This window comes from Hemicordylus capensis, chromosome 2 (assembly GCF_027244095.1).
Source record: "Hemicordylus capensis ecotype Gifberg chromosome 2, rHemCap1.1.pri, whole genome shotgun sequence".
Taxonomy (NCBI): domain Eukaryota; kingdom Metazoa; phylum Chordata; class Lepidosauria; order Squamata; family Cordylidae; genus Hemicordylus; species Hemicordylus capensis.
This window is the reverse complement of record NC_069658.1, coordinates 143,099,657-143,122,688: the sequence shown is the minus strand read 5'-3', so window position 1 is coordinate 143,122,688 and position 23,032 is coordinate 143,099,657. Positions and strand designations below refer to the sequence as shown.

At 43.9% G+C, this 23,032-nt stretch overlaps 2 protein-coding genes across 8 annotated transcripts in view; one reads left to right on the top strand and one right to left on the bottom strand.

The window, feature by feature from the left end:
* Positions 1-11,836, bottom strand: part of LOC128342768 (purpurin) — a 52,554-nt gene extending 40,718 nt beyond the window's left edge. Inside the window, exons 1-2 of one of the 4 annotated variants that reach the window (XM_053290622.1) lie at positions 11,753-11,836; positions 8,174-8,291 (exon numbers count right to left, since the gene is read on the bottom strand). The gene's annotated coding sequence lies outside the window, so the exon portion shown is untranslated. Of the gene's footprint in view, positions 1-2,721; positions 2,821-8,173; positions 8,370-8,885; positions 9,091-11,752 lie in introns of those variants that run through there. The other 3 variants (XM_053290621.1, XM_053290620.1, XM_053290623.1) reach the window with 3 other exon arrangements.
* The window catches only part of PDE6B (phosphodiesterase 6B), a 39,614-nt gene extending 17,823 nt beyond the window's left edge, over positions 1-21,791 (top strand). For 3 of the 4 annotated variants that reach the window (XM_053290595.1, XM_053290596.1, XM_053290597.1), the window contains 12 exons: positions 1,067-1,132; positions 2,375-2,521; positions 3,274-3,381; positions 4,943-5,052; positions 5,930-6,017; positions 7,444-7,544; positions 8,298-8,405; positions 12,692-12,755; positions 17,983-18,057; positions 19,178-19,261; positions 19,753-19,909; positions 20,760-21,791. In XM_053290595.1, the coding sequence (XP_053146570.1) occupies positions 1,067-1,132; positions 2,375-2,521; positions 3,274-3,381; positions 4,943-5,052; positions 5,930-6,017; positions 7,444-7,544; positions 8,298-8,405; positions 12,692-12,755; positions 17,983-18,057; positions 19,178-19,261; positions 19,753-19,909; positions 20,760-20,821 (1,170 nt within the window). In that variant the 3' untranslated portion in view covers positions 20,822-21,791. Of the gene's footprint in view, positions 1-1,066; positions 1,133-2,374; positions 2,522-3,273; positions 3,382-4,942; positions 5,053-5,929; positions 6,018-7,443; positions 7,545-8,297; positions 8,406-12,691; positions 12,761-17,982; positions 18,058-19,177; positions 19,262-19,752; positions 19,910-20,759 lie in introns of those variants that run through there. The other variant, XR_008315156.1, reaches the window with a different exon arrangement.
* The last annotated feature ends 1,241 nt before the right edge of the window (positions 21,792-23,032 follow it).

Genomic DNA, 23,032 nt, shown 5'->3' with positions numbered 1-23,032 from the left:
ACCCTACGATAGTACCTATGATTGTAGGCAAGGTGAATAATGAGGGCTTGCTGTACTTTCTGAGGTCACCTGTGTTCCAGAAGCATTCTGTTAGAGTTGAAACACATTGCTTGAGCCAGGGGCACTGCAAAGTACTTAAAAGATCAGAGGCCTGGGCCCACAGCCTCCTCCCTCTCACATTTTGATAATTAAACCTTTTAATGCTCTCCAAAGGAAGCCAATACTCTCTTCCAGTTTTTGGAGCCATTAATCACCAATGCATCCACCAATGTCAGGCAGCTTGGAGGAATGGGACACTAAAAAATAGGTCCAGGGCACATGCCCAGGTGGCCCAGTGCTGTCAGTGCCCCTGCACCAGAGCCCCTGGTGGCGCAGTGGTAAAACTGCCGCCCTGTAACCAGAAGGTTACAAGTTCGATCCTGACCAGGGGCTCAAGGTTGACTCAGCCTTCCATCCTTCCGAGGTCGGTAAAATGAGTACCCAGAATGTTGGGGGCAATATGCTAAATCATTGTAAACCGCTTACAGAGCTCCGGCTATAGAGCGGTATATAAATGTAAGTGCTATTGCTATTGCTGTTGCTTGATCCTCACTAACATGTTTTCGCTCTAACAGAGTGCTTTGGGAGAATGGGAAAGCTCTAAAAGCGTTTGTGCACTTGTGCAAGTGTGTCAATGCCTTGGAAGTGTAGGAGCTAGTGCAGTGTTGGTGCTGATGAAGCACCATGCTGCATTAGTCTGGATGTCAGCCATTGTAATGATTAAGAAATTAAAAATATTTTGTGTTTTGGAAAAAATACTGAGAAGATAGAATATTTGTGGGTAAATTTGTAGCATCTCAGTTGTTGATGTAGGGAAAACATTAAAAACTGAATGCTCTAATGGCCAGCCTTGTACAGTTTGAAGTACCACTAAAGGACAGCGAATGTCAATATTTATTGTATTATTATGTCCTACCATCAGGGAAGGGGCTGAGTGCCATTTGGATTGTTTCCCTCAGGCACCAAAATGTCTTGGCCATTTCTAAGTGCTACAAGTTATAACCTTGACATTAATTTGTCTCCAAAGCCAACACGAGAGAAACTTGGAAAAGACGTGACTGAATGTGATGAAGAAGAGCTGACAGCACTACTTGTGAGTGTTCACATGGCTTGCCCCAGTGTGCCATTCTTCTTTTACCAAGTTCCAGACCCAAACTGGGACGCTTCCTACTCTGTCTTGCAGCATGAATGAGAATACAATATAGTCAGACAGGATGTCTTATGTTATCTAAGCAATTCTAATAGGGATGGTCAACAATTTTATCTGCACCCCTCCCCCCCACCCCCAGAAATCCTTCCAAATTTTAGACAATATGTGGTAAATATAGATATTTCTACATTCATACTACAACATATCAAAAGCATTTTCAGCACTAACATCTGCATCAGTTTTGTTTTTCCCATACATGGAAAATAATGTCTGTTCTCAATAAAGGAATTATTAGTTTGTCTGCCTGCCTTCATTCCAATATAGCTAGTCAGTTTTGCCGCTACTACATGGTCATACAGTTGATGAACCTCCCATTTTTCCATTTCAGGTGGCTTGTTTTCTCTCCAATGTTTAGCATACAGTATGTTGGCAGTACAAATTGTGTATGAAAACAGTTCTCATTATGCTGTCAAATTTCTTTATGTAGGTTAGTGGGGAAAAATCCCTGATTAAGCTCTACATAAATGTCCATTATTTTTACATAGCACTTCTAATCCCTGTCCAATATTTCCGCACATACACACAAATAAATACAGAGAGAGAGTGTGTGTGTGTTTTCATTTGTAAGGAAATATAATTGTTTTCATAAGCTGTGTGAGAGAAGCAAGAGCTATTTCAACCTTTAATATTATTTTTCTTGCTGGACTTTGTAAATCACGCTTAACAAATGCATGTACTTGGTGTATGTGAAGCCCTTACTGTTAGATTTCAATTACACCGTCATTACTCAGAATAAGGTTGAGTACAAAACTTGGTCATGTCTACGCTAATGAACCATACATCAGCCACTTCAGTTGCTGGCACAACCAAAAGTGACAACAAGCACAGAAATTTGGATCAGGGAAGCAAGCTGACAGTACACCTCAGGCCAAAGAACTAGTTTGTTTCCTGCATTAATATCGCATATCCGTGGCCAGAAAGACAAGATCATCTGTGGCAAGTCATAGAAGTAAAATCCCCTTCCCACTACAGAGGCAGTCACTGACAAGACAAATGCCCTTCGTGTTTAGTCGTGTATGGACACATTAAACGAAGCAGCAGCTTGAGAAAATTTGCAAAACACTTGTTGCTTCAGGAGTAGAATCTGTACCCTTTGGATACATGATGCCATTTTTTCCGCTTCAGAAAGCAGAGCTTCCAGATCCTGCAGAACTTGAAATCTATGACTTCCATTTTTCTGATATGGAATGGACTGAACTAGACCTTGTGAAATGTGGCATTCAGATGTACTATGAACTTGGAGTAGTGAAAAAATTCCAAATTCCACAGGGGGTAAGTGACAACAACCCAGATTCTAGACTCCCCCACTTCTCTCTTTTGACTAGGAGAAACCCTGCTGTGGGCCTGTATTTAGAGCCCTGCCAGGGAGCTGTATGCAACCTGTGAGCCAAAGATTCCCTGTTGAGACCTTTCAACCTAAAATTGAGCAGTCAGGTGAGCAAAAGGTACCCTGAAGCTGCCGCATGGGTCACCTTTTTTATGGGTCACACTGGCAGTGCTGCTCCTACTGGTGGTGGTGGTACTGTTCCTTCCAGGGCTGGCAGCCAGCAATTGCTTTTTCCCAGAAGTCCTCTCAAGAATGCTACATTACTATATAGCGGTGGTTCTATGGGTACTTCTAGATTTAAAAGCGGGGGAGGCAGCGACCAAACATGCTCTTCTCAGCATTTTACCAGAAGTCCCATCAGAATGACACTACATGATGACATAACATTCTGAAGGGACTTCCTGGTTAAAAATAATAATAATTTTTTTTAAAGGTAGCTGCCAACAGCCACAACTGCAGGCCCAGGGAATGCTGCCATGGCCACCATATTTAGCCACTGCCAAAATATCCCCCACCTGTGAATGGGATGGTACACTGGAGGGGCATTTTGACTCAGTCCTCAAACCCTGCTTAATCAACCTGTTATGTTACAACATCTGTGTGGAGCCTGGATCAGTAGTCAATGTTCAATAGCTAGCACACCAATTGTCCATTTCATTCCTGCAAGGATGTCAGAAAATATGTTCTGTTTTTACAGGTGCTGGTGAGATTCATGTATTCGGTCAGTAAGAGTTACAGAAGGATTACCTATCACAACTGGCGCCATGGCTTCAACGTTGCACAAACCATGTTTACGCTTCTGATGGTATCTCTTTACTGATACTTCTCCCTTCCATCTGTCATTAAAATAACTGGTGCTTCATTATACAGTTCTCCCTCTCCAGTCTATTTGAGCTAGACTGCCTTTGACCTTTTTTTTAAAAAAGAAGATGATTTGCCCATAAAGAGAGTAATCCTTCCTGAAGGGATATCGTTCTTAGTTTCCCCCACGCCAAATGGTTTATATAAGAGCCACATAAAACTGCAACAGCTTCTGTCTATGATCATCTGCCTTCGTTATCCCATCTATGAAGTGCTTAAGATCCTGGATTGAGAGCCTCCTAAAAGTGACCAGGGGACATTTCATACAGACAGTGGAATCAAGTTGTTACGATCTCCCTAGGCTGCAATACTTCAGACTTAGATGGGGTGTTAAATGTTTGACTGCTCATCCATGAAAAACCAAAGGGCCTGTTAGAAAGAAGGTTAGGCTTGATTCCTTTAGCCTGCCATGCTAGTTTTCTACATGAAGGAAGTGGGAGGATATTTTAGGAAGAATTCATGTAGACTTCTCATTTCCTGATAAGTGTTGTCTACTATCCCTTTTACCTCACTATAAAAATCTCACTGTAAAAGCCTCACTGCCTTGTGGAATGTGAGTGACATTATAATAATCACAGTGTTTTATTTCCTATCAGAGAAAGATCTTGACCTGCCACAACTGAACAAGGGGGATGGAGACAATTGTCCCTGGGCCCCTGAGGGAGGGGGCCTCTGAAAGCTTGCCCTTTGCTCCCCTGCTTGCACCTCTCTGAAGAAGAAGATGGGGGAGGGGCACTTCTTGTCCCAGGGCCTAGGGATGTGCAAACCAGCTCGAGGTCAAGCCGATTCACCCTCGAGCCGGACTGGCTGGATTCAGCCTCGAGCTCGGAGCTGGTTCAGGGGTTCTAAGATAAATAATAATTTTCCCCCTCAAAAACATTCACTGCCCAGTCTAGGGGTGCTGCCACAGCCACTGGGTTGTATGTGTCTGCCATTTTGCCCTCCCCCCCGCTGGCCTTCCCCTGCTCTTCCAAGGGCCGTTTCAAGCCATTTTGGGGGCATTCCAGCCTTTCCTCCAATAGTGGACATTTTGGAGGCCAACATGTGTGCGCCCTGGCCATTTGCATAGCTTGGTCATGATGGCCATTTCCACCAGATGAATGGACAGAATGATCCCCAAACAGGCCAAGATGGCCCTTGGAATAGCAGGAGAGGGCCAGCGGGAGGAGTGGGGAATGGCAGAAACTTCACTGTAGCCATGGCAACACCCTCTGACCTGGCGGTGTGTGTGTTTGAGGGGAAATCTTTTTTTTTTAACCTTAGAACCTCTAAACTGGCTTGAATTCAAGCCGAGCCGGGTGTCTGTGGGGCACAAAACCGAACATACCCATTTTGGTTAGAATCCAGTTTGGACTAGAACAGAACTGGACAAACCCATTTTGTGCACACCCCTACCAGGCCCCACTCCAACTTTTCTACGCCTCTGTTTTGATTACTAGTTGTTAGCAGTGCTGAGAGAAGTTTTAACTATAAATATTAATGAATGTCTCATCCCCTTCTTGTAGACAGGCAATCTGAAACAGTACTACACAGACCTTGAAGCCCTTGCTATGATTACTGCGGCTTTGTGTCATGATATTGACCACCGAGGAACCAACAATTTGTATCAGATGAAGTAGGTGTCCTGTGTTACTGGCTATGCAGACAGGGATTTATATATCCCTCAAGAGTTACTAGGACAATTTAGTATGTGGTACAGTATAGCTGGGGAGATGTGCTTTGTTTTTAGCCTTCTTCAAAGTAGGCCCAAACCATGTTGACGCTTGAACCAGAAAATCCAAATGGCACCTCCTCGTGGAGGCAAAAATATTACAAATTGACTGTGTAATTGACCGTTTGCAGTCCTTTACTGAGACCTCAGCATCTGGCAACTGAGGCAGGTCACTCCATTCTGCATAATGGTAGGGTCAGTCATGGTCTTCTTTCTATTAAGCTAACTTTCCACGTAAAAGAGTATTTAAAATAACTTTACAGTCAAAGCCATGTACAAAATGGTTATGTGCTTGAGTAATGATAGAAGAAACAGGCAAAGTGCAAACAGTTACAAATCACTCACTACTAATCATGTCTATGTGTGTTTCAATTGCTTGGTATATGCAGTTCTTCATGCAATTTATACTGTACTTCACTTGTGGAATTCATGTGGAGATTACCACTGACCTTAGATGGCTTTAAAAACATTAGACAAATGTATGGAGGATAGGTCTATCAACTGATGCAGGTTAAAAGGTTGGTGGTCTTAGGCTTTCAAAGTTAGAAAGAAGAAAGGTTTTCAGGTCTGGGAACTGCATGTTGCATTAGTTCTAGTTATTGTTGTTTTTACTGTGAAATGTCTAGTTGCTGTTTTTGTTTTTCCAGTCCTAGGTTTGTTTTTATGTACTTCATATTTGTGCAGGTGTGTGTGTGTGTGTGTGTGTGTGTGTGTGTGTGTGTGTGTGTGTGTGTGGCATTGCTCTAACCATTTCTTGTACTTCTAAAATATTTTTGAATAGATCTCAAAATCCCTTAGCAAAACTCCATGGTTCATCAATTCTAGAGAGACACCACTTGGAATTTGGCAAGTTTCTGCTCTCAGAAGAGGTTTGTGATTGCATTAGTTCATTTCAAGTTGCTTTCTAGGAAATTATAATCTGATGCCTCTCAAAGCTCTGTAGCTTTATCAGAGGAAACTCTGCGCAAGGCTGAAACTGAAAAGAAGCACAGTGCAGCCAAAGCTAATCCCATCAATATAACAGACAAGAGAAGAATCTCCCACTGAAATCAATAGCACATAAATGTACTCCCCTTTAGTTGGCTCATTGTGTCCACAGAAGAAATCAAAGAAACTGTTCCAGACAGAGTCATAATTTCCTACTATTGGTCAAATCCTCCACGTCAGTTCAGTTTTCAGCTTCCATTCATGCGCTCAATGAAGCAATTTGGACAGCGAGAGAAATTCAAGTGCCAAAGTCAGAATACAGTTCCCAGTCCCAGGCAGGGCCAGCATCAGAGGTCAGCACTCTGAGGCACTTTCTGAGGGCCCACTGCTGATCCTCAAGTGTCCACAGCACACCTTTACATAGCAGCAGCAACAGAGTTGTTGCCTTGTCACTCTCAAACTGCCTGCAAATGGGTGCTTTATCTTAGAAGCCTCTGCAGTGGTGAGAGTTCTGGGTGAAAGCTCCCATTTGCAGATGTAGGGATGCTTGGAGAAGGTGGTGACTCGATGGTTGAGAGGGAATGGCTCCATAGCTGCCTCCTCCTGGCTATCCTCACTGCAAATAGGAGGTGGCCTGCAGAGGCCCCTGCATCATCATAGGGACCTCTGAGGACAGCCTCCCAATTGTGAAAGGGACAGTATCTGGAAGAGAAGGCAGCAACTGCAGAGTGACTCTCTCAGCCAAGAGAGTCACTGACACCTCCAAGAATCCCCATCCACAAATGGGAAGTTGCTATAGACGTGCACAAAACCGGTTTTGCCGAAGCTCGAAGCTGGACTGGATTCGAGCTGACCCAGACCAGTTTGGTTTTATGTCTGGTTGAACTGGACCCAGTTCGACTGGCTCCGAGCTCTACTGGTAAAGGGGAATCCAGTGGTGATGGGTCAACTCTCTTGGGCGAGGACGTTGGTCTGTGAACAGTTCAGGGATCAGCAATGTGAGCCATGATGTTTTTGTGATGGTTGCTATTTTCTTTGCCACCATGCCCTGGAACTATGTTATGTCCGCTAAAAGGAACTCTGCCATTTTTAAAAAATTCCAAATCATTTAAAATAGTAAAAAGCCCACAGCTTGTCATGTTACAGATAACAAATGGCACATATGCCATTTATTTCATTCAGGATCTCTCTGCATTCATTTTGTAACAGCTCTGAATGGACTCAATTTGATTCAATTTTTCGTTCATTCTGAAGTGAACATCCCTAACTGAAGTAAGGTATTGAGGGAGGGAAGGTGGTTATATTTAAAAAGATGCATAATAGACACATACTAATCTTTTACTCTGATTTATGCATTTTCCCCCTTAGTCTCTGAACATTTACCAGAATCTCAATAGGAGGCAGTTTGAACACGTGAATCACTTGATGGATATTGCCATTATAGCTACTGACTTAGCACTGTACTTTAAGTAAGTTATCTATATATTTGTTTCATAAATCCAAAATGGTTGATATCTTTCCGTAAGCCAATGACTTTGCATTTTAAGGGCACACTGTTTTAACTATTGTGCTACAAGTTAAATCCAATGATAAGGTTGAGCTATAAGACGGCACATCTGAAAATGTTGACCTTGAAAACAACTATTGAAAAGGGGTTTAGGGTGATGGCACTAGGTCTGAGGAGGTCCTTCTTGGCACATTTGCTGTATGTCCCCTCCTCTGTGTGGGATAGTTACTTTGATGTAGAGGGGCCTTGGTGGCTACAGTGAAGGTGTGGTAGCAACAGGAGCTCCTCTTCCCACCTGCCTCCCCACCAAATAGGCTTCCTCCAGAGGCCATTGTGATAATGCTGGTAACCTCCAGACTTAGTTACTGCAATGCACTCTATATGGGGCTGCCTTTGTATGTGTATAGTCTGGAAACTGCAATGGGCACAAAATATGGCAACCAGGTTGGTCTCTGGTTCATCTTGAAGATATCATATTACACCTCTTTCAAAGAACTGCAGTGGCTACTAATATGTTTCCAGGCAAAATACAAAGTGTTGCTTATAATCTATAAAGCACCAAACAGTTTAGGCTCAGGGTATTGTATTTACCTGAATCCGAGACTAGGTTTCCCCCAAGTTTTGATCAGGATGTCCGCTTAAATTCAGAGTCCTGTTCCTTCCTAAATGCAGGTATTTAATCTTGTTTGTGGTCTGTGGTCTTGTTTTTCTATAGAAAGAGAACAATGTTTCAGAAAATAGTTGATGAATCCAAGACCTATGACACCGAGAAGGAATGGGCTGAGTATTTGTCACTGGAGACAACAAGAAAAGAGATTGTCATGTAAGTGAATAAGAAACTTCTGCCAAGACTGTGGTGTGCCTGAGTAGATGAGGGACAAGGATAAAATGGTGGTGGTGTGGGGGAGAAGACCTGCTACTCCATACATGGAATATGTATGTTGAGATACACTGCTTAGTGATGTTTAAAGGAGGCTCATATAGCCTTTGAAACTCAGCCACCACATGCCTGATGTCAGAGCACATCCCACAGCAGTGGTATAGCTGCAAATTGGAGGCGGTCTTGGAGGAAACTAATTATCTAGACCCATTTTAAACTGGCTTCCGGGCAGACGATGGGGTGGAGACTGCCTTGGTCGGCCTGATGGATGATCTCCAGTTGGGAATTGACAGAGGAAGTGTGACTCTGTTGGTCCTTTTGGACCTCTCAGCGGCTTTCAGTACTATCGACCATAGTATCCTTCTGGAACATCTGAGGGTGTTGGGGGTGGGAGGCACTGTTTTACAGTGGTTCTGCTCCTACCTCTCGGACAGATTCCAGATGGTGTCGATTGGAGACTGTTGCTCTTCAAAATCTGAGTTTAAGTATGGTGTCCCCTCAAGGCTCTGTACTCTCTCCAACATCTACATGAAACCACTGGGAGACATCATCAGGGGATTTTGTTATCAGTATGCTGATGACACCCAGATCTATTTCTGCATGTCAACTTCTTCAGGAGCTGGCATATCTTCCCTGAATGCCTGCCTGGAAGCAGTAATGGGCTGGATGAGGGAGAATAAACTGAAGCTGAATCTAGATAAGATGGAGGTATTTATTGTGCGGGGTCAGAACTCCAGAGACTATTTTGACCTACCTGTTCTAGATGGGGTCACACTTCCCCAAAAGGAACAGGTTCTCAGTCTGGGAGTACTTCTGGATCCACACCTCTCCCTGGTTTCTCAGGTTGAGGCAGTGACCAGGGGTGCTTTCTATCAGCTTCGGCTGATACGCCAGCTGCGTCCATTTCTTGAGATCAATGACCTCAAAACAGTGGTACATTTGTTGGTAACCTCCAGACTTGACTTCTGTAATGCGCTCTACGTGGGGCTGCCTTTGTACATAGTCCAGAAACTTCAGTTGGTTCAGAATGCGGCAGCCAGATTGGTCTCCGGGTCATCTCGGAGAGACCACATTACACCCTTGCTGATGGAGCTACACTGGCTTCCAATTGGTTTCTGGGCGGAATACAAAGTGCTAGTTATAACTTATAAAGCCCTAAACGGCTTAGGCCCTGGGTATCTAAGAGAACGCCTTCTTCGTTATGTTCCCCACCGCCCATTGAGGTCACTTGAGGAGGTCCGTCGCCAGTTACCGCCAGCTTGTCTGATGGCCACACGGAGACGGGCCTTCTCAGTTGCTGCCCCGAGATTGTGGAATGCGCTCCCTGCTGAGATACGATCCTCCCCATTTCTGACTACTTTAAAACAACATCTGAAGACCCATCTCTTCACCCAAGCTTTTTCAGCTTTTTAAATTTGTAGGTTTAATTTTATACGGTTTTTAAATTGTTAAACTGTTTTAACTTTTATATTTGTTTTAATTGTTTTAATGTCATTGTTAACCGCCCAGAGACGAATGTTTGGGCGGTATATAAGTTAAATAAAATAAAATAAAATCAGAAGTAAATTCTGAATCCTCTGAAGAATTCAGAAGATATTCAAAATATCTTCAATCAAAGCAGTTTTTGAAGCATGACTTGATTACAAAGAACACGGCAAAACCATAATACTCCTTTTCTCTGCTTCATCGCCCCGCAAATTCCTTAACAACTGGGTTTGCTTTATCCCTAAATCCTCGGGCAGAATCTAAGACTCAGTTTCTTATAGAAAACTTTGCCTGAGGCGTGAATGATGATGAAACAGATGAATGAGAAAGATAAAGTGTTATTGATATATGAATATATGAGGCTATTGTAGCAATATAGATGTTAAAAATATTTCTGAGCCAGAGAAGCACACATTCAAGTATATGTGTAATAGCACTTGTGTGCGTGGGGAGTGTGTGATATTATTTGCATCGGAGTGACAGAAAGAAGCTAAGGCACAACTTCAATACAGTTTTGCGCAACAGAGTCTGAATATGGTCATTTACAAATAAATATAATTATTTACAATCACATACAGAGAAGAATGTTCTATGACAGCTTGAGAAGGCCTTGAATATCAAGGAGGATAGACGGACATTCTTAGGGAGGTGCCTAACTCAGCTCTATTATTTCAAAAGACTTTGATGGTTTCCTCTCAGTCTCAGGAGGAAATGCACTCACAGCAGAATGTGCTATTGAGTAATTTAAAGCTAACTGGGCAGGGCAGGGGTGCAGCTATAATTGAGCAGATGGGTTCAAAGAACCCGGGCCTGCCAGCACCTGAGGGCCTCCCAGCTCCACCTCCCCTGTCTTCTTCATTATGTCCCTCACTCTGAGGGGCCGCCAGGGAGAGGGGTGAACATGGGCCCCCTCTCCCCTAGCTAAATCCCTGGGGCAGGGTGAGCCCTTTTCGCTGTAGCCTTTACGAGCAGCCACCCTGCAAGATGGAGCTGCAGATTCAAAATGGAACTTTGAGTGACTTGGACAAATGTGGCCGGGGGCTACACTAGCAGCCCCCCCCACACACACACACGAACACAGGGCCAGCTCCAGATTTCCGGGCCTGTTGGTAAATTGTTTTCCGTGGGCCGGCTTCTGCTGGGTGGGTTGAGAGAGTCTGCCAACACAAAGGCTGTGGGTACACACAGGTAGTCTCAGGGATCAGCAACGAGCCCTTCTGAGGGCTTTGGGCCCTCGGCAGCTGCCCAACAATGTTGTCCCCTGATGAGAGACAACAGCACATGGAAAGAATTCCAAGCAATATTTCATTCTGTCTTAAGGCATGTAAGCAACACTTGACAATAGCTCAGCCCATGTTCTGCAGTGCATCTTATACATTTAAGTAGACCTGACAGCTCACTACAGTCTTTGCTACTAAGACTTTGCTAAGAACTATAAACCCTGGATTAAGGAGATTTGAGTACAAGGTCAGAAGAGACATCCATACTTTAGAGTGCCACGTTTAACTCTTATCATCCTGACTAAATACATGTTTAATCTGAATCATGTTTAATTTGAATAAATTTGTCCTGACTAAATACATGTTTTATCTGACCGCTGGTTTTGAATTTCGGTGTACAGTATCCACAGAACAGACTAAACTGAGATCAGCTTTTCTGCAGCCAATGGATACTGTATAAAACTCCTCAGGGTCTATTGTACTGTATGTCCCCAGCAGATTTTGTCCCAAGACAAGATCCCATCTTTCTCAGTTTGTTTTGAAATCAGACCTCCTTGCTGCTTTCTTAACTGTCCAAATATTTACCATTCATACTCTAAAGAAGAAAAAGCTTCAGACCACTTCCAGCCCAAATGAACTAGAAAGGCTGGAGAGGAGCAGCATACCAGTCATGCCCTCAGCTTTCCTGGAGAGCAATCTCTCCCCACTAATTGGTCCTTCTTGACTTTGACCCAAGTTCCACATACCCCCACAGCATCTGTCAGAAAGCTGGGACATCGAGATGACACAACGGCACAGAAGGCAATTCCTCCTCCTTGCAGTATAATAGGACACAGTCTGGAGATCAAGGCTGAGTAGGGTAAAGCAGGATGGAAACAGACAAAAACTTCCCAGCAATTTCGATGTTAAAAGTATTTGCGCCTTCAGAAATGGAAGAGGCCCTCAGACCTTCTCTACCAACAGCTCCATCAGCTAAGGACAATCTAGCATACCGTAGAACACTGGCTACAAGGAACTTTAATAGTAGGGCACATATTCCTACAAGAGACTTCAAAGATCAGCAAAGCTGAATCTTTTGCAGGAATTAGTGCTCAAGTTACATTAGACTGTTTGCACAAAAGCTTGTGCTCACTCAGTGGAAATATTTGACACACACACCCCACCGGCCCACTTTGAACTGCAGGCTCCCATGCCATGTCACAATCCGCTTTGGAGCCTTAGTTTGAACAGACACATGCCATGCAGTGGAGGAGGATGGGCTGCTGTTCAAACAACAAAGACCCCAAAGATCCCTAGAACAGCTAATTGCCACCCTGGCCGTAGTTTGTTATTTGCGGTAGAGCAATAGAGTGGGCACCACTTAAACAACACCGAGACCCCTGAACTATGTTGCGGGGGGGCAATATTAAGTTGCACTTGTAGGCAAATAACCAGAATAAAAAGCAATTCTTATTTCAGGTCAGTATTAGAGGCTCCAATTAAATGACACATTCAGCTCACTAGAGTCTGCTTTCTTTTTTACAGGGCTATGATGATGACTGCCTGTGACTTATCTGCTATCACAAAACCCTGGGAAGTCCAGAGTAAGGTCAGGTACCTAACACATACTGCAGTGGTTGGGTTTTTTTTTTTTAACACATAACGCCTGTTATGTTCAAAGCACATACAGATCTGTGCACACATACAGTTCTTTATACAATATGGTCAACACAAGTACATATGTGTTGTAAACCGCCCAGAGACGCAACTTTGGGGCGGTATAAAAATATGTTAAATAAATAAATAAAATGAAATATGTACAGTAGCGTACTTCCTATCTGTACCCTGTACTGGAGGGTCCTGCACTCAGATTCCCTTTTAAAATGAATGCACGCACAAGCGTTCATGCAAAAACAAGTACATGCATAGAGACGCTTGTATTGCTCAGCGTAATATCTGAACAGGACTATAGACTCACAGCAGCTTGCATGTTTCTAGAGTCTGTCATATTTTAGAGGTTTTAAGTTGTGGTCCGTACAGCACCATCTGTGTATATGGCACTTTACAGGCTAGCATAACAGGAAGCAAGTGCCTGCCCCCAGTGAGTTTACAATCTGAATCTCAACACTGGGAAGCACAAGGGGGGCGGGATAGAAGAGACAAAGAGGAATAACTGAAGATGGGGATAAATAGGGTAACATTGGATGGAAACAAGCAATTGTTTGTTTCACATGTTACACATGCCCAGAGGCCATGTACGTGCCACCATCGGCGGAGGTAGCTGGGGGGAGTGCCGCTGGTGCACAAGGGCAGCTGCCAGAGTGGGGGAGGGCACTGCCACTTCGGGAAGCTGTGGAGAGTGGCGGAGGAGCAAGTATGGACCTGCTCTCCTCCCTTTTAAAGGTGCTCGGGCTGTGCTGGGAATCTCCAATCGAATGGCGCTTCATGCACATCCCTATACCAGATGAATCACGACATGCTTTGCATTCTGGGAAGATGTTTGATACCCTGAAGCTTTTTAGTCAGGTCTGCTTCATCTCCTTATCATTCAGATGAGTCTTGGCATGTCCTTTTCCAGTCCAAATCTGAAACATGGCATCCCTGGTTGAAAAGCCAGTGAGTTGGCCACGGACTAAAAATTCAAGCCAGACTTATTCTAGGCCACTTCCCTCTCAAATGATGGCTAACTTAGCTTTTTCTCAAGCCTCTATACTGTTACTGAACACTATCCTACATCCGTCTCGATAACTCAGAAGAGCAAACCCCTGCAGTGCTACATTGATCTAAGGAAGGGCAGACATATGAAACCAAGTGCTTATAATAAGGTTAAAAGACTGGGAATTTTTGCAGTTTGTTTGTTATCTTCCTTCCAGTATTCCTCCATGGAATAGTTTAGGGAAGCATCATGGTCTGTCCCCCACCCCCTTTTTACCTTCGCAATAGCCCTGTGAGGGACATCTGAAACATTAATGTAGTTAGAATATTTACATATTTGATTTGCATATCACTATATTGACTACATTGACATTGTATTGACATTCAATGACATTTGAATTCCCAAAGATCTGTTTCCTGTGCAGGAGTGAGAAGAGGATTCGTATCGTTTATTTATTTATTTGCTTATTGTACATCACCCCAAACTTATGTCTCTGGGTAGTTCACAACAACATAAAACAAAATAAAACAAGAATTAAAACATTAAAACAATTTAAACCACAGTTCTGGTTAAAAGCTTGGGTGAATAAATGTGTATTAAAGACTTTTTAAAAGCTGTTAGAAATGGGGAGGCTCTTATTTCAGCAGGGAGTGCATTCCAATGTCTTGGGACGGCAACAGAGAAGGCCCATCCTGGAGTAGCCACCAGACAAACTGGTGGCAACCGCAGACAGGATAAACTTGGAATAATCTCAATGGGCGATGGGGCTCATGGTGAAGAAGACATTCTCTTAAATACCCATAAGAACAGCCCTGCTGGATCAGGCCCATGCCCATCTAGTCCAGCATCCTGTTTCACACAGTGGCCCACCAGATGCCTCTGGGGAGCCCACGGACAAGTGCTGAGGGCATGCCCTCTCTCCTACTGTTACTCCCCTGCAACTGGTATTTAGAGGCATCTTGCCTCTGAAGCTGAAGGTGGCCTGTAGCCACCAGACATGTAGCCATTGATAGACTTGTCCCTATGAATTTATCTAAGCCCTTCTTGAAGCCATCCAGGCTGGTGATGGCACCACATCTTGTGGCAGATAATTTCATAGGTTAATTATGCATTATGTGAATAAGTACGTTTGTCAGCCCTAAATTTCTTGGCAGTCAGTTTCATGGGATGACCTCTGGTTCAGGGGCGGGGCCACCATTGGGCAAATGGGTTCAAAGAACCCGGGCCGCTGCCGCTCAGGGGCTGCGCCTCATGGCCCTGACATGCGCCCCACGTCTGATGTCAGGATGCGTCTGATGTCAGGGCACGGCCCCATTCGGAAGTTAAATCGGCCAGTGCTGTGTTTGCAGCATGGCTGGAGAGACTCTCCATGCCGTAAAGGCAGGGAGAGACACTCCTGGCCGTTCTGCAGACGCTACACTGGCCGTGATTTCGTTCCCAAATGGGGCTGTGCGGACCCGTCCAGGAGTTAGATGGCCAGCACTGCATTCGCGGTGCGACCAGGAGCAGCTCTCCCTGCCTTTAAGGCAAGGAGAGTCACTCCGGCTGCACTGCAAACGCAGCGTTGGCTGATTTAACTTCCGCACAGAGCTGAACAGCCCCATTCGGGAGCTAAACCATGCCCCCTGCATCTGACGTCAGATGGGGGGCGTGGCTAAATGCTCCTTGCATCTGATATCAGACACAGGAGGCAGGGTGAGGGGGCTGCGGTGGCGGCCGAACACAGGCCGCTGCTGGCCTCCCTCCGCCACTGCCCTGGTTCTAGTGTTATGCGAGAGGATGACAAATTTCTCTATATTCACTCTCTCTGCACCATGCATGATTTTATAGACCTGTGTCATGTTGCCCCTCGGTCATCTTTTTTCTAAACTAAAAAGCCCCAGGTGTTGTAGCCTTGCCTTGTAAGGAGGATGCTCCAGGCCCCTGATCATCTTGGTTGCCCTCTTGTGCATCTTCTCCAATTCTATAACGTCTTTTTTGAGGTATGGTGACCAGAACTGTATGCAGTATTCCAAATGTGGCCACAAGATAGATTTGTATAAGAGTGTTATAATAATTATTAGCAGTTTTATACTATGTATAAAAGTATACTATGTTCTTTCACTCTGATCAGGGAGATGCTCTGTGGGTGGTGACTCCTGTGTTTCCCCCATTGTACCACCTTCTGGTTAAGGTTGGACTTACAATCACATCCCACCTCCGCAGGGGTGAGAGACCTATTAGGATGGTCCTCATAAGAACATAAGAACAGCCCTGCTGGATCAGGCCCACGGCTCATCTAGTCCAGCATCCTGTTTCACACAGTGGCCCACCAGATGCCGCTGGAAGCCACAGACAGGAGTTGAGGGCGTGCCCTCTCTCCTGCCATTACTCCCCTGAAACTGGTACTCAGAGGCACCCTGCCCTTGAGGCTGGAGGTGGCCCACAGCCCTCTGACTAGTAGCCATTGATAGACCTCTCCTCCATGAAGTCATCCAAACCCCTCTTAAAGCCATCCAGGTTGTTGGCTGTCACCACATCCTGTGGCAGAGAGTTCCACAAGTGGATCACGCGTTGTGTGAAAAAGTACTTCTGTTTGTTGTTCCTAGACCTCCTGGCAATCAATTTCATGGAGTGACCCCTGGTTCTAGTGTAGTGTGAGAGGGAAAAGAATCTCTCTCTCTCCACTTTCTCCAAGCCATGCATGATTTTGTAGACCTCTATCATGTCTCCCCGCAGACGTCTTTTTTCTAAACTAAAAAGCCCCAGGTGTTGTAGTCTTGCCTCATAAGAAAGGTGCTCTAGGCCCCTGATCATCTTGGTTGCCCTCTTCTGTACCTTCTCCAGTTCAACAATGTCCTTTTTAAGATGTGGTGACCAGAATTGTACGCAGTGCTCCAAGTGTGGTCGCACCATAGTTTTGTATAAGGGCATTATAATGTTAGCCGTTTTATTTTCAATCCCCTTTCTAATGATCCCTAGCATGGAATTTGCCTTTTTCACAGCTGCCGCACATTGAGTTGACACTTTCAATGAGCTGTCAACCACAACCCCAAGATCCCTCTCCTGGTCCGTCACCGACAGCTCGGATCCCATCAGCGTATACTTGAAGTTGGGGTTTTTCGTCCCAATGTGCATCACTTTACACTTGCTAGCATTGAACCGCATTTGCCATTTTGTCGCCCACTCCCCCAATTTGGAGAGATCCTTTTGGAGCTGCTCACAATCCGTTTTGGATTTCACTACCCAAAAGAGTTTGGTATCATCTGCAAATTTGGCCACATCACTGCTTACCCCTGCTTCTAGATCATTTATGAATAAATTAAAAAGCACCGGTCCCAGTACAGATCCCTGGGGGACCCCACTTCTTACTACCCTCCATTGTGAAAACTCTCCATTTATACCTACCCTCTGTTTCCTGTCTTTCAACCTTCTCCCGAGAAGGTTATTGGATCCAATAGGTTTCCAAGAAGCCTTGGAAGGATTTAGTGTTGGCTCTGCCAATGATTCTGTTGATGCCCAGGTGGAAAGCAGGAATAGTGAACTTACCAGGTCAGTAGACATTATAACTCTTAAGCATCGTCTCCAACCCATTTCAAAATTGGCCTCTTCGTATATGGAACAACTGTGGGAGCTGAAGTGGCAAGACAGATGACGGGAGCACAAGTGGAGAAAGACTCGGCTTGAATCCAACAGGTTACAACACAGAGCATGTTTGGAGCCCTATGCTCAGGCGATACTGGCAATACATGCAGCAAAGAAGCTATTTTTTTCTGCCTACATTGCATCTGCAAGCTTATGTCCAGTGGAGTTATTGAGGATTGTGAGGGGGCTTGTACATGCCCCTCCTCCCTTGAATCAAAATTTGGAACCTTCAGTAACCCGTTGTGATGTTTTAAATGGTATTTCTGTTGATAAAATCTCTCATATTTGGGCCGACATGGACTTGGACTCCACAATTACTGCAGAGTGTAATGCATAATACCGACAGAAAGTGTACTACTGTACATGCGTTGAAGGTAAAATGTGAATAAGTGTAACATGCATACCAGTCTGTATATGTACACACTGTACACAGATTGTACGTGTGTCAAACAGAACATGTGAATAGGGCGATAGTGATAAGGGAACCTTTAATCCAGTATGTAAGCTAAACTGAAAAATGCCAAAACCCTTAGATGTTTCTTGTTTCTTAATATAGGTGGCACTACTTGTTGCAGCTGAATTTTGGGAACAGGGAGACCTGGAAATATCAGTGCTTCAGCAACAGCCTATTGTAAGTCAGTCACAAAAAAAAGAGGAAGTGGTTCCAACCATTCCTTTTCTCTTCCAAGGCATTTCTTCCAGACAGTACTAGAAACACATATTCTTTTGGCCAGTCTCCCCATACAGGGGTCCTGAGAATTCTACAAGCAAGGCAGGAGGAGGGGAAAATGCTCATTTACGGAGCTCAGGCAGGTGGCAGTGGCAAGCCCAGAACTTGTATCCAGCTCCAGAGTGAGGGCGGAGGGAAGTACTACCCCTGCACGACTCCTGCCTCCATACCCAGCTTACAGATGAGCATTTGCCCCTCCTCCTACCTTAATTTGCAGAATTCTCACAATGGCCAGTCTGAAGCACGCCCAGCTCCTGAACTAGGATAATCTATTGTGCTGGGGGTTGTTAATTTTACCCCTAGTATAGTAACCAGCAGAGAACTAAGGAAGAGCAACCACTCCAGTTGTTTAGGGAAAACACATGGAGATTCTTGTAGAACTAAATACTAAGTATTTATTGCTTAAGTACACTTGGATAGGAAAGACCTAATCCTAATCTAAAGGACTACATAATGAACAGGTAAGGAAGGAGAGAGATGTTTCCATCTACTATCGAAGAGGAAAGGAAGGATTGTGAGACTCAACAGGAAAGACCTGAAGAGTAATATCAGAGGTCATAGAGGAGAGACAGGTAGAACAGTTAGGGAGACCCTCACTAGCTTCCTCTACTCCCAGTGCCTCTCGTGGTCATTAGGATAGTTGGTGCAAAAGATCAATGCACTGGAACTCCTTCTCCAACATATTGTGCAGCAGCATCTCCTCTTCTCTCAATTTGCATTCAAAAGATAAGCATGTCCAAATGTCCCTTGAGGGTTGATTGTCTGAAAGAAGCCTTCAGAAATCTCAGCTGCCAGAGTGTGGCTGCTTTTCTGGGTGGTGACTGTAACCTGCAGGCAGGCTCGGAGCAAGTGTTCCCAAGTGCGACATCCCTCGTGGCATGCTGCAGGGCCATACATCCCAACAATGAAGTCAGGCTAAAGTGTAGCAACAATGTTATAGAAAGAGATAGAACCCAAGGGATGTTTGTCTGTGTATGTGATCAAAGTTTTAAATCAAACAATAGTGGTTGTTCTCTCCTAGCCTATGATGGACAGACGGAAAGCAGCTGAGCTTCCAAAACTTCAAGTTGGTTTCATTGACTTTGTGTGTACATTTGTATACAAGGTAAGCAGCAAGCTCGCAAGATCAGTGAATTCTGGCTTCATTTCAGAAAATTTAGGCAAAGAACTCCTGATTAAAGCATATGTTTAACAACATCTGATGGTTAAAAAAAATGCTGGTAGAAAATTCAGACACCTATACACATAAATAGAATATAATGTGCAATAATTGTCCTCCAATGTGTCACCAGTTCAAAATATACCCCAGCACCTGAAGTGTGTGAAATTGCTGTTGTCATTAAATGAATTGAATTATGGTTTCCTTTCACTGACTGTCATGACGTGCAGCCTACCACCTTCCTTCATAATGGTCCTCCCCAGGGCAGCTGGAGACTTCAGAGGCAGCCCCAATGCTGTTTTGAAGCAGCAATTGTGGAAGCTGCATTTCCAGAGGTTTTCCCAATGGGAAAAGACTGGAAGCTGTGCAGAGGACTCACATACTATAGCTCTGTTTCTGGTTGATAGTGCTTTTCTTTTTCATTTTGCTTGCCTCAGGAATTTTCACGATTCCATGCAGAAATTCAGCCAATGTACGACAGACTACTGAACAACAGAAAAGAATGGAAAGCCCTGGCAGATGAGTATGATGCAAAAATGAAAGCTTTGGAAGAAGAAAAGGAAAAAGAAGAGGCGAAAAAGGCTGCCAGTAGAGGTTAGAAAAGAAACACAACTTACGATGCATCTTGGAATATTCTTTTCCCTTCTCCATTCTTGCTGTTGGCTGCATATAACCCCATTTCAAATGCATAAGCATGTATACTTCAGATTTTGGATAAAACAAAAATACTAGATGCCAAGATTTTTCCATTAGAGGTATGTTTAGTAGCCTATCAAGCTGGTATTAATGCAAAGGGGCTGTTTGCTACCCCAGAGGCTGCTAGCAACTTTCCAGGGCTGAGGCAAATCCAGCCCAGTTAGCGTTGCCATGTGTGACGAAACGGGGGAGATCCCAAGAAAGCATAGAGTCACCCTCGTTTTGTCACAATATGCCCCCTGGAGTTTTGGATTTCACCCAGATTTTAAGCATCTCACCCAGATTGCTTAGCCCACTCAGATTCGCCTGGATTTCAGCTTTCATTTTTATTTTATTTTTTTAAAAGCTAAGCTCTAGCCATTGTAGAAGCAGAGTTATGGAGCAAAATGTGCAGTCACTATTCTGCTCAAAAACTATTTTCAAGCCAATTTACATAATATGCAAAATAGGCACCCAGATTTGGAAAGCCAGAATATGGCAACCCTAAGCCCAGCCCTCCTCAATTCTCATACACTTCTCCAAGTTATATCATGCTTGACAACAAAAAGATCACCATCCTTGACAACACAAACTCTCATTCACCAGCACCCCCAGCAATCTGCCTCCCCCCAGGGGTTGACACCTTGCCAAGCCTCCTCCTGTTCCTTCAACTGCAGCTGGACATGCAGAAATGAAGCAGGTTGTGTTTTACAACCACTTGCTTTTTAAAAATGACATTTGTAATCATGACTGCTCTTTCCTCCCACAGGAGTGATGGCAACTTGCAATGGAGGAAGTGTTGCCGCATCTTCAACTTGTTCTGTCCTGTAAGCCAGCAAGAGAGACTTCAAATAGGACATAGCAGCAAACTGGGGTTTGCCGTCAAGTGAATACTCAATCAGGAATCATAACAGATTGGTGGAAACTGTGGACACACTGTGCCCACTTCTGCCAGCCATCTCAACAGCCACCCCGCTCCTATTCTGTCTGGCAGTAGCATTGCTGCTGCTGCTTCCATTCCTAGCTTTTTCAGAAAGCAGGGAATTGGGTGGCAGGGAGGGTAGAAGAGTAGTGTGTTGGGCCAACGCTCTACTCTCTATACTTCCTGCCACCTCATTTCCCCACCCAATGGGAAGGAGGAGCAGTGGCATCTGGCTGCTCCCCCCACCAGTTAAGAGGAAGGGGATATTGGGTAGATAGGAATTGGCATACACTGCAAGTGGGGTGACTAGGGGGTAAATTGACCCATGATTTGCACTGTGCGCCATGAGGTGGGGGCAGCCACTTACCATGCCACCTCAGGTACCAGTGTGGCTTGGGCTGGGCCTGATTGTGGCTCCTAGACAAGTGTACATGCGTCTGAACACCTGTTCGATTCACACCGTATTTGTATATGTATTCTCAAAATACTTTAAAATGTACACCAAAACATGTAATGTATAAAGGCCTGATATACTGATGTCTCGGAGATTTTAGGCAGGAACACAAAGAGTGTTTGATTGTGTATCTAGACAGCATACATTGCTTGTATCAGTGAACAAACAATCTGCTTCCTATTCTGTTCTGTATCTGACTTATTACGGAGTGATAGGGCACCATAACTTCATTCTTTCCAGATTGTTGCAAAATTTCAAGTTGCATTACAGCCCTATCAAGATCTGATGTGGTATTGCAAGTACTATGCATCTGATCACACTTTCTTGCTCCTCTTTAGATGAGAAATATGCAGTCTGTATTAATAAAGATTTAACGGCAATACATTGTGCTGATCAGTTAGCATTAAAGTGTTTCTTAAACGTTTCATCCTTTTTGGAGCACACTTTATTTTTTTCTGGATTAAAATTAGAGGCACATGTCAGTCACTCAAAAGTATATCCCTGTTTTCATGGATCCCAAAAATGGAAAATACACAAAACCCAACAGGGTTGAGTTGTTTTAAATCAAATTGATTTAAATCACAATTTTAATCACTTCACAGGATGACTCAATTTCCATTATTTAAATCACAATTTAAGTTACTAGTCAGGAAGATTCTATTTAATCATCACTTTCTATAAAAGTATATTCATGTTTAAAATAACTGTAATACATATTTAGATAGTTTCATTTTTAGAAGGTAGGTACACACTATAATAGCTGCACACTTCTCATAATGTGGTTTCATTTGAGCAGCCAGGCCTTGCATTTCATTGTTGCACTGTTTGCATTTTGCATGCGTACATGCCTTTCCTACCATAGGTACAGGGACTTCATTAAAATATTCCCAAATTAGGTCTCTTTTATGGCCTGCTGCAGCTGCCATGATAGGTGTTTCCTTCTAATGGAGGATACACTTGGAAAGGTTTTCCTCAGTCAGGACTGCATGCATATGTTCTGTTCCTTTTTGGTTTCACTTTCTATTCCTCTCCTGTATATTTATATCAAGACTCCTCCTCCTCGCTCAGATCTACTCCACCCTCCCAAATCCTTTATTCATTCATTGGCCTTCTTTGTCTTTGCAGTTGGGGCTGAGGAGCAAGAGCTTGAGTTTTTGTGTGCTGCATGTATAACACCTGCAGAATAGGATGGATCACATCTATCATCCACATATACTGCTGTTAACATGTTCATAGAATATAATTATGATTACTATTCATGATATCTTTAACTAGGTTCTTGATGAATTTTATCAATTTACATCAAAAAATCCAATAATTTTTTAAAATCCAATTTTTAATCAACCCTGAAACCCAAGCTTTATTAATATTGCCTTCCTGGAATCTCAGTGCCCTTTATCTGTCAATCCAGGCTCAGGGAGGGTACCATGCTTCTAGGATGACGATGATGCTTCTCAGATACTCCTATAGCTATTAAATGTAATGTGGGCTACACCAAGGTATCGAAACAGGCCTTTCCAGAGACTGTTGCCTTCAAAACCCTGAGTAACTAAAATTTATGAAGTTCATAAATTTTTAATTTATAAATTTTAAAGTTCTATTTAAGTCTCGTTGGCTTAAATACAATACACTAGACAGGGCTTCTCAACATGTGGGTCCCCAGATG